Source organism: Onychostoma macrolepis, chromosome 02 (genome assembly GCF_012432095.1).
Source record: "Onychostoma macrolepis isolate SWU-2019 chromosome 02, ASM1243209v1, whole genome shotgun sequence".
Classification (NCBI taxonomy): domain Eukaryota; kingdom Metazoa; phylum Chordata; class Actinopteri; order Cypriniformes; family Cyprinidae; genus Onychostoma; species Onychostoma macrolepis.
The window spans coordinates 31,468,309-31,479,080 of NC_081156.1; the positions used below are offsets into that span (position 1 = coordinate 31,468,309).

The 10,772-nt window shown below is 37.3% G+C and overlaps 1 protein-coding gene across 1 annotated transcript; it reads right to left on the reverse strand.

Annotated features, from left to right (window-relative positions):
- Nucleotides 1–575: 575 nt before the first annotated feature.
- On the reverse strand, nucleotides 576–9,485 carry exoc3 (exocyst complex component 3). Its single transcript, XM_058762936.1, has 13 exons — nucleotides 9,330–9,485; nucleotides 8,253–8,429; nucleotides 7,948–8,167; nucleotides 6,411–7,092; nucleotides 4,525–4,642; nucleotides 4,289–4,414; nucleotides 4,102–4,202; nucleotides 3,872–3,982; nucleotides 3,047–3,188; nucleotides 2,824–2,946; nucleotides 2,342–2,503; nucleotides 2,067–2,188; nucleotides 576–1,716 (listed from the first exon to the last, which is right to left on the reverse strand). The coding sequence occupies exons 2-13, from the start codon at nucleotides 8,394–8,396 to the stop codon at nucleotides 1,521–1,523; spliced, it is 2,247 nt and encodes a 748-aa protein (XP_058618919.1). The 5' UTR covers nucleotides 8,397–8,429; nucleotides 9,330–9,485; the 3' UTR covers nucleotides 576–1,520.
- Between the last annotated feature and the right edge of the window lie 1,287 nt (nucleotides 9,486–10,772).

The following is a 10,772-nucleotide window of genomic DNA, read 5'->3' on the forward strand; positions in this document are numbered from 1 at the left end:
AGAATCATCTTGTGTGTTGAACAGAATAAAGAAACTCATACAGGTTTGAAATAACTTGAGGGTGAGTAAATGGTGACAGAATTGTCATTTTTTGGGTGAGCTATCCCTTTAAAATATAAAAAAGGTTTGTATTTTAAGCTAACTGGACGCAATTGTCTAAAAGTAAACATACTGAGGTCATGTGACAGCAAAGCAGCTGTTTGAAACATTCACTGCATAATGTTTCACATATTCATTTTTAAAATAAAACAGTAAGCAATATGCTAGTACTACTGTACAACCTAAACAGCAATTCAAAACATTGCTTTGTATAATCAAAGTTGCATGAAAATTGCATGTCATCCTACGGTCAGCGCTGAAGTAAGCTGCTGAAGTGGACGTCTCGACTCCTTCACCCTTGAGAATCCCTCAGAGCTCCTCCCCTCGTCATGAGCTCAGCCAATGAGAAGAGAGATTACAAATTTAAATAGTCAGGCCAGATGCCTGTGCCGCCTGAGCTTGGCAGATCCAGGGCATGTGTGTATAAACAGAGATGACCTGTAGTTTAATCCAACATCGTAAATCATTTAGATCACTTAGTGTTAACCCAGATTTTATTGAAATGAAAACAGATGTGATGGAGTTCAGTGGTTTGTTACAGTTCATGACAGCAGCCAGCAGGATGTTTCTAAATGTGTCGCACTGTAGTGAAAAAATAATGAAACAGTGACTGTACATTATTCATGAGAATTAACGACGCAAACGCTGCTGAATGCAACCTCATGCTTTGTTAAAGGGATAGTTCACCCAAAAATAAAAATTGTCAATTGCACTATATAATACTATATTCCAATTCTACTGAACATATATTCGTTTTTTTGTGATTAACAGACAAAATAAGTTGCTATTTGTCGCCATTGTTTGTAAGGTTGACATTGATGACTATGCTCAAATTTGATGTCAACAACATCAAACCAGATGTATCTTTATTGCCATATTTGAAATATAATGTGAGAGTAAATGCAATTTTAAAGGTACTTAAATAGTTCACATGAAAAGCCATCATATTTGCTTTATAAGACATGGAATATAGTGCACAACCTGTGTGGATCACACTTGTGTTGTCTTTCTAAAGCTTGACATCCATTAACTACAATAGAGCTGCATTATATGGAAAAATAACACCCAAAACATTTTTCACTACAAAAAAAAAAAAAAAAAATCATAAGGGTTTGGAACAGCATGAGTCTTGAGTGATGACAACTTTTGCTTTTGGGTGAACTATTGTTTTAATTCAGCTTTCAACCATTTTACAATGGGCAAAAAAAAAAAAATACTGAAAATGTTTCTGTACATCAAGTTATCATAAATCATCTGCAGTCTCAACACGAGCTGCTTCCATTCAAGTGCACATCATCATCCACTGAGATGTTTCCATTGAGATGGCAGAGAATGCATTTCCAAAGTGCATTAATGGAGTCGATACTCCGTTCTGTGGCCTGTTAGCGGCTTAGTAAAGGCTCTAGGGGTCAAAGGTCAGACTATTTCAGCAGTTTGGGAACAGCCATAGAGGTCATGGCGGTCATGGTGGTGGATGGCACAGTGATGTCTCTGAAGACGGGCTGAGACACAGAGGAAGAGGAGGGTTTGTTCTGGTTCAGAGTCTCTATAATCATCTGTCTCATTTCTCGACTGGCATCTCCACGGACAGCTAACAGGGCCACAATGTGCTCCTCTCTAATGACAGAGAAAGGTGGTTTTGAGTGTCCATTGAAATCACTGTTAATGATAGTGTTATGTAAAAGACAAATGAGTTGAGCTCTACTTTGGCAGCTGAACTTCACAAAAACATTTCACAAATTTCGTAATTATTCATTAATGCAATTTGGCTTTTTTTTTTTTTTTTTTTTGAAACACGAGAATAAGAGAAATATCATCACAGCGCTAAAAAACCTAATGGCCCTCAAAACAGGCTTTATTATCTTAAAAAGGAAATAAATGAAGAGAAACATTTTAATCTCACAAAATGTGTCATCTCTCCAAGCAATACTGTTTTTAACAATGTTTTCAATGAAATGAAGTCTGACCTGATGTCAGGATATTTGGACACCAGGGTGGACACCTCCAGGTAGAGCAGCGCAGGATCGGTCAGTTTGAAGACCTCAGCGATGGCAGCGATAGAGTCACACAGCCGGTCTGTGTCCTCTCCCTGAGCACATACAAACACGCTTTACAAAGAGCTCTTCAAAGATGATGTTACATGTTACCGTGATGCAATAATCACTAGGTCTGCTGGATCACAGCAGCATGTTCTAGACATCATTCCTTCTCAGTGCAGAGCGTTTGGTGTCGAGAGACTCACAGCAGAAAGTTTCCTGAAGAGGAATTTGAACTGCTCTGCTTCTTTCTTCATCCGGTCGGCTCCCTCCTTCCTCTCATCGGCATTCTTAAATGATATGCGCTTCTGCATGATGGCCTTCAGATACTCCACCACCACCCGCCGATGAGCCTCACTCGTCATTTTCTGTTTGACACACACATCAGAAAACACCAGCAATAAAAACAGTTATCAGTTAGTGGGGAGTAATGTTACTTCTGCATTATATTCATTCTTTGAACGGCAGGAAATGAATGTAGTATGTAATATACAGTCATGGCCAAAAATATCAGCACCCATTAATTTTCACAGCCTTCTTTGATCATATTTACCAAGGGTGCCGATATTTTTGACCATGACTGTATATATCGATACATGATTGTAGAGCACAGCCTTCTGATCTGATGAAAAAAATGCAAATTCAGCAGTATAACAAATAAGACAAATTACAAATTTAGTGTGCAAACCTGATTACAAGGCTTTTTAATTTTGGAAAAGTCGTTAAAGTAGTCTTCCACGGTCACACAGATGGTGTCTACAGCATGAGACCCTGTCAACCACTTCCGCGTCAGTAGCTCATTAAGATGATGCTGTTGAGACGACAACAACAACAAAAGAGTCAAAATCCAACACATTTATCCCAGTTACTAAACCACAACATCTAACCGTACACAACTTGAGCGTATTTACCTCCAAATCCAGGAAGACTTCATCCAGTAGGAACTGGCAGCCCTCTCTGGCCACCTCGTTCAGGAGCTTGTCTATGGCGGCGTCGTTCTGAGTGGGTTCAGTCGACTGAGAGTACTTCCTTTTCAGGCTATTTATAGACTCTCTGAAAACAAGCATATTGAAGTTAATTAAAACTTTAGTTTCATTCAGTTCATTAGCAGTGTATTACTGATGGCAAGAAGAAGTATTGCAGAAATAATGTATTGCTTTCCAGAAAAAGTAGCATTTTAAAGTAATTATCAGGATTTTTGTTTTTAAAATCACATTTAAGACTGCACAGTGCACACATACAATTAATTCTGTCTTTAAAAAAATTGTCTTTTTAAATAAAAATAAAAAAACACATTAGGCTGTATGGTATCTCCAAATTTTAGACATCTCAAAATGATAATTAAAAAGGACAATTCATCCAAAGATGAAAATGCTGTCATAATTTACTTTACATTATTTAGGGGAGTTTTTTTCTTCTGTTAAACAGATGTTTTGATGAATGTTGGTAACCAAACCGATTTAGGTCCCATTGACTTCCAATAGTATTTTTTGGGACCTGAAACTTTTTGGGTACCAACATTCTTCAAAATAGCTTCTTTGATGTCCCACAGAAAAAAAAACAAAGACCGATACAAGGGTGAGTAAATGATAACAGAATTTTCATTTTTGATCAAACTGAATGTCAACTTTTTAAGGATTCCCGGAGACCCTGAATTGCCAATGATGTTGTTACTAATAAACAAATAATAATGTGTTACTTAAATAACATTCATTTATTGATTTAAAAACACTCACTTGTATGTTTGACAGTTGTTGATGATGGCAATCATGTATTGAACGTAGCACTGCGGGAGCTGACGATCTTTCAGATGCTCCTCCTTATAGTTGATCGCCTCCTCTCGGTACCTGCATACACACATGCAAGAATGGTGAAAATGTGCATCTTTACTAATAACAACAACAACAACTTTTATAATGATCAGTGGGAAAAATAAAAGGAAACGGCCAGTTTGAGATCACAGTACCTTACTAGGAATGAGTTCATCTGCTTCAGACAGACTCTCAGCACCTGCTCTTTAAAGGTCTCGTTGATCTGTGCGGCCACCTGGAGATTCTGCTCAAACATCTGAGGAGGAAATAAAGGAAGATCTCATGTCAAAGCTCATGTGAGTGGGTGTATTAAAGCATGAGGCCAGCTAGAAGTTGTTGTACCTGGAAGACAATAGCAGGTAAGGTGGTTTGGTAGTATCCGTCCTGGTCGGCCTCAGGCTCCGTCTCCTTCTGCCAGTCTTTCTTATCTGTTTCCAGAGCTTTGCGCAGCCAGCCTGTGATGTTTGACTGGAGAGAATTGGAAAACAGTGCTGCTAAAATAACAATGTTTGCTCATGCACAGCATTTTAAAAAATGGTTTTATTTTTAATCTTGTGCTGCAGACTTGAGGCACTCACAGTAAAGGTTTTGAGGTATTTGCCCAGCAAATCATCCACCACGTGTTGGGGCAGCAGCGGCTCCAGCTGCTTGACGTCACACTCGGGCTCCAGATCAGGATGACCCATCATATCCACACTGCCAGAGACAGAGCCAGACATCACTTACACTAATACATATGAATTTCCCCCTGTATCTGCTCCTTGTCAATGTCAGAAAAGTGCTTTGACTCAACTGATTTATTATAGTATGACAGAATTAAATGTGTTTATTTCAACCAGTATGGGCTTTATCATGGCTGATGCTATTGGAAACATAAATGTTCACAAACTTGCACACAATATTTTATACAACATTAATTTCTGAACAAATATTTGAAAATGAAACGAATTAAAAAAAAGATTTGCTGCAAAGATTTTGGAACTGAAACTAGGTGAAAATGTGCAGGGAAAATATTTAACTGGCAGAATGATGTCACAATGCTTTACATTTAAGGTACTAAAACTAGCTTCATTTAAAAGTTATTTTCTTATTTTGTCCTTTTGTTTTTGGAAATATGACCAGGACAAGATTCATATGGATGAAAGTTTTATTATTGCTAACTAATTAAACTATTGACTAACATAAACAGTTAATAGTAAAAATGTAATTAAAATAGTATTTTTATAAAAAAAAAAAAAATTATTTATTAAAATAAAGCTGAAATAAAATACAAATATTAGATGAAGCGTCAAAAAGTGAAAATGACAAATGTTGCCTTAGCAACTAACTGAAATAAAATGAATTTCAGTTGAAGTACTAAAATGACTAAAACTAAAATGAAAACTGCAAATATAAAAATGATTAAAAAAACATTAATAAATATAATAATACTAAAAAAAACACTGATGAATGCAAATAAATGAAAAAGGGAAATGGATAGTTGATGGATAGTGCATCTACAGTCCTTCAGCATGTAAAACAGCGAGAAAAAGCAGAGCTGAAGATCTGCAGACTGCACTTGTCTCGCTCTCCTGCTCTGTTTAGCTCTACTACACATAAGTGCATTAATCTTCCTGCTCAATCCTGTGAGCGCACGCGATGTGATGGTCTGCTGTGAGTCCATCAGTCAGATTAAGCACACAAAGCTGTGCTGCTGCTCTCGGCTCTGCTTTAAATATTGAGCTAATTGCTCACTGCTGTGCTTTGACAGACTGATCTGCCACTGAGGAATGCAATGCTGAGTTAGGGTAGTAGCTGCAACATCATAAATGGTAGTTTTCCCATCAAGCAAATGTTTTCTTTACATAAAAATTTACTAGGTTTTTCCATTTAAAATAACAGCTGGAAATATATAAACAGTTTTTAGCTAGAAAATGATGGCATGAAATAAAATTACCACTGGCTTTTTTTTTGGCAATTTCAACTAGCCAGCTTGATAACATTACCCTGGTGAGGTTTAAGCAAGCTCAATTTGAAACAACAATGTTACTATATATAATATAACCTGTAAATGTAATATCAACAGCATAAAACACAATTTTAAAATCAATCAATCACCAAATATATTGTTTGGAACAAAAAGCAAATGAGAATATGCAATTAACTTAAAAACAGATCCCATTTTAAATTATTAAAAATTTTAATTTTCATGAATGATTAATGCTGTCTATAGCTAATAAATATATAAAGAAAGGAAGAAAAACGAGTAGTAAAAATTACTAAAATATTGTTGGGGAAAACAACCTGTAAATGTGCAATTACCTGAAAAATGGGTAAAAAAAAAAAAAAAGTTAAAATAAATAAATATTTTTGATAGAATTCTCAGTTTTCATGATCAATTATTGCCGTCACTGTCACAGAGCACTCAAGTACTCATGCAAATCCCTATTTCATTTAAGATAAACCCAGTCCACTTGTATCTTACCTTTTATACGTGTTGAGGACCCACGTAAGAAGAGACACAATCTCATTGGCTTCCAGATCTTCTGCTGCGAGTTCCTGCACGCGTGCCGACACTGATTTATGATAGAGGTCTAAGAACACCTGGAAGGTGTTGTAGTGTGGCGGGAAGCACTGCACCATCAGGTTCTTGACCACGATCAGGTCGTCCAGAACATACTTCCTAGTGATCTCCAGCAACCTCACCAGCCACATCTTGTCAGACTCACGTGTTTCTGACTGCGTGCTCTCGATGCGAGCGCTTACGGTGCCCTCTAGGACCTCATTCATTCGATTTTTCCAGCATTTGGGCCTCCCAGGCGGGATGAACCCGGTCTGCTTCTTACGGTCCAGCATCCTGCGGTCGATCTTCTCTTCACGCTCGATGATTCGGACCACAGACACCAGCATGGTGGGGTCGCGGCGGACGGTGACCATGGCACGCTGAAGGACCATCCAGAGTTGTTTGGAGAGTTCCTCCGACAGGCCCTGCACCTGGCCGAAGTAGCCACGAATGAGGTTCATGTCGTGGACGTTCTTGCTGTCCATGCGGTACTGCTCGTACATGAGGTCGTCGCGGGAGCACTCCAGGTCCATTAGCTTGCGGTGAGCTTGAAGCAGCTCGCCCTGCTCGATCAGATCGTGGGTCTCTCGTACGATCTCAGGTACTGTAGAGGAGGGAGCAAAATGTGGGTGCAGTGTCGACAAATGCAAATCATACCAATATAGCACCTAGCATCAATTATAAGACAATAAATGTATCATAAAATCTGTATTATTTTCCTATTATTTCCATGTAAAGGTGCAATCAACTGAAAATTTGCTCATAAATATTTGAAAAAAACAAAAAACAAACATAGCAAATAAATAAATGTATACATGGTAGTAAAAATGACTCAAATATTGTTGGAGAAAAACAATCTGTGAATGTGCCAGAAAAACAGCAAAAACGTAAATAACTCTATATAAAAATGTGTTTAAATAAACCAACCAGAAAATGTACAATTGCCATAAAAATAGCTAATAAACAGTTAAATGAATGAATAAATAAATGGGTTTAAAATTTGAAGAAGAAAACATTTAAATGTAGGAGTAAAATGACTAAAATATTGATGGAAAAACAACTTGTAAATGTCCTAAAAATAGGCAATAAATGGTCAAATAAATAAATAAATAAAATAAAAAGTAAGTAGTAAAAATGACTATTCAGGAAAAACAACCTGTAAATTTTCAATCATCTAAATCAAAAATAGCTAATGAATATATGTGTCTGAAAAAGTAACTTACTAAATACACACATACATACATACATACATAAATAGTGGGGGAAAAAATACCATTGGAGATAAGAAAAAAACGTGATGTCAACAGAAAAGAAAAAAAAAAAAAGAATTTTGGGATGAAAGTAATAATATGATTATATTAATTATATGATGCTATTTTTATTAGTAAGTTAATATTTTAAATGAATTAAAAAAACAACCTGTGTTGTTTTCTTAAACTCCAGCAGCATCTGGCCTCACCTGAGAAAATGTTTTTGAGGTTCTCGACGGCTGAAGCCAGCTGACTGTGCTGAACCACTGCGTCTTTCACGTCCTTCAGGTTCTCTATGGTGTTGATGCTCTGCCTCCAGTCTTTACTGACGTCTGCCAGAGAGTTCTGGATGTCTTTCACATCACACAGAGCGTTATGGAGCTGCGTGAGGCCTGTTCGTACCCCATCCAACTGAGACTGAATAGCAGCCTGAAAAGAGATAAAAGGCTTGGTTTAAATGAAATCGTAAAACCATTCCTCAGATCAACAGATAGTTAAATGCAAGTAGTGTCACCTTTAATCTGGCTTCCACGGATGCTTTCTTGCGTGCCTCTCTCCGTCTGTACTGCTCCACTTTGTCCAGTTGGTCAGAGCGCTGCAGCATCCCAGCAACCCTTTGCACTGCCGTGGCAACAGCCTCTCTGTTCGTCTCCTCCATAGTAACCGATCCCAATCGGCAGGGTTCAAGGTACTGAAATGGAAAAAAAACGGCAAGGGTTAAAAGTGCTGAAAATGACCCAAACTGCAGGACAAAAGATTCTGAATGACCCGACTCAAACAACAAGGGTTAAATGTATTCAGAATGATTGAAATAGCAGTAAATATTACTAACAGCAGTAAAGGTACTAAACTGACGAATAACAGCAAGGGTTAATTGCACTGTAGTGTTATTAAGTTATATCAGTGAGATAATTTTATGAATCTATTTTGAATTAGTATTTATTTTTATGTTCTCTGTTTTAATTCTGCTTCAATTTTAATTACAGTTTTAGTAATTTTATGTTTTTAGTGTTTAAAAAAAAAACTGTCTATATAGCTTCTATATAATTCATCAAGTTAAACTAAATGACAATAAGAAATAAAATAATTATTTTTAAATTTTATTTTAAATAATTAAATATTTTACACTATTTAGTCAACTTTTTTTCCAAGTAAAACGTTTTAATTTTAGTTACTAATGCACTGAAGTGAATTAAACAGAGTTTAAATCTTAACAAAATGACATGAACAGCAAAGGTAATATTTAGTGTGTTTTTGATATATATTCATATATCTGTGCATTTGTATGTCTGTATTTGCATATGTTTGCAGCTGGTTAAACATGCAGTAACGTTAACTAAGCTAACACAACCAAAAATAAAAATAAAAATAGTTACGTACAAGTTGCTCGAAATAGATATGGTTTAGGAAAAAGATCAAATGAAACTGTAATCTGTTTTATTTATTGTAACAATCGCATATATGTCGCTGATTTTCTGTACCGAAAGGCCCACACTGACAGATGCTACCTGGCTAACAACATTAGCATTCAGAGGTCTGCGCTTTTCATACATATATCGTTAAAATCTCGAGGTCATGTGAAGGTACTCACCCGGACCTGGTGACTGTTTTCCGAGCTGACAGTTGTTATAAGCTGTTCATTGATATTTTATTTGAATGAGTGTTTATTCTCTTCATTTACTGTCATAACAGCTGCGTCTTCCTGGTGTCGCCCAACGCTCGGTCAGATGACTGCAGCGCCTGCGCCGAGAGCATCAACCGCGCGCAGGCTTTACGCAGAAAACGATTATGAAGGACAACACGGTGAATCTGTAATCTTCAGTTGGTCCTATACATCTATATCTATATATTATTATTTAAATAATAAAAAATAAATTAGAATTTATAAATGAATAGAAGAGTAACACAAAACTCTTGTACAGAGACGGTGCTAAAACGGCTTGAAATTGTGGAGACACTACAAGAAATATACAGGTGCTGGTCATATAATTAGAATATCATCAAAAAGTTGATTTGTTTCACTAATTCCATTCAAAAAGTGAAACTTGTATATTATATTCATTCATTACACACAGACTGATATATTTCAAATGTTTATTTCTTTTAATTTTGATGATTATAACTGACAACTAAGGAAAATCCCAAATTCAGTATCTCAGAAAATTAGAATATTACTAAAGACCAATACAAAGAAAGGATTTTTAGCAATCTTGGCCAACTGAAAAGTATGAACATGAAAAGTATGAGCATGTACAGCACTCAATACTTAGTTGGGGCTCCTTTTGCCTAAATTACTGCAGCAATGCGGCGTGGCATGGAGTCGATCAGTTTGCTGGCCAATTAAGAACAGGGATACCATGGTCCTCAAACCAGATGCTGGTTGCTTTGGCACTGTGTGCAGGTGCCAAGTCCTGTTGGAAAATGAAATCTGCATCTCCATAAAGTTGGTCAGCAGCAGGAAGCATGAAGTGCTCTAAAACTTCCTGGTATATGGCTGCGTTGACCTTGGACCTCAGAAAACACAGTGGACCAACACCAGCAGAAGACATGGCACCCCAAACCATCACTGACTGTGGAAACTTTACACTGGACCTCAAGCAACGTGGATTGTGTGCCTCTCCTCTCTTCCTCCAGACTCTGGAACCCTGATTTACAAAGGAAATGCTAAATTTACTTTCATCAGAGAACATAACTTTGGACCACTCAGCAGCAGTTCAGTCCTTTTTGTCTTTAGCCCAGGCGAGACGCTTCTGACGCCATCTGTTGTTCAAGAGTGGCTTGACACAAGGAATGCGACAGCTGAAACCCCATGTCTTGCATACGGCTGTGCTTAGTGGTTCTTGAAGCACTGACTCCAGCTGCAGTCCACTCTTTGTGAATTTGTAATAATCTCCCCCACATTTTTGAATGGGTTTTGTGTCACAATCCTCTCCAGGGTGCGGTTATCCCTATTGCTTGTACACTTTTTTCTACCACATCTTTTCCTTCCCTTCGCCTCTCTATTAATGTGCTTGGACAGAGCTCTGTGAACAGC

Bases quoted from the DNA above. Each gene is read 5' to 3' on its own strand.
- exoc3 (XM_058762936.1), bottom strand. From the start codon at position 8,396: ATGGAGGAGACGAACAGAGAGGCTGTTGCCACGGCAGTGCAAAGGGTT. The intron at 4,203-4,288 runs GTACAACAACTT...TTTCCTCCTCAG, and splicing joins TACCTGCTATTGTCTTCCAG to ATGTTTGAGCAGAATCTCCA. The intron at 3,983-4,101 runs GTACTGTGATCT...GTGTGTATGCAG, and splicing joins ATGAACTCATTCCTAGTAAG to GTACCGAGAGGAGGCGATCA.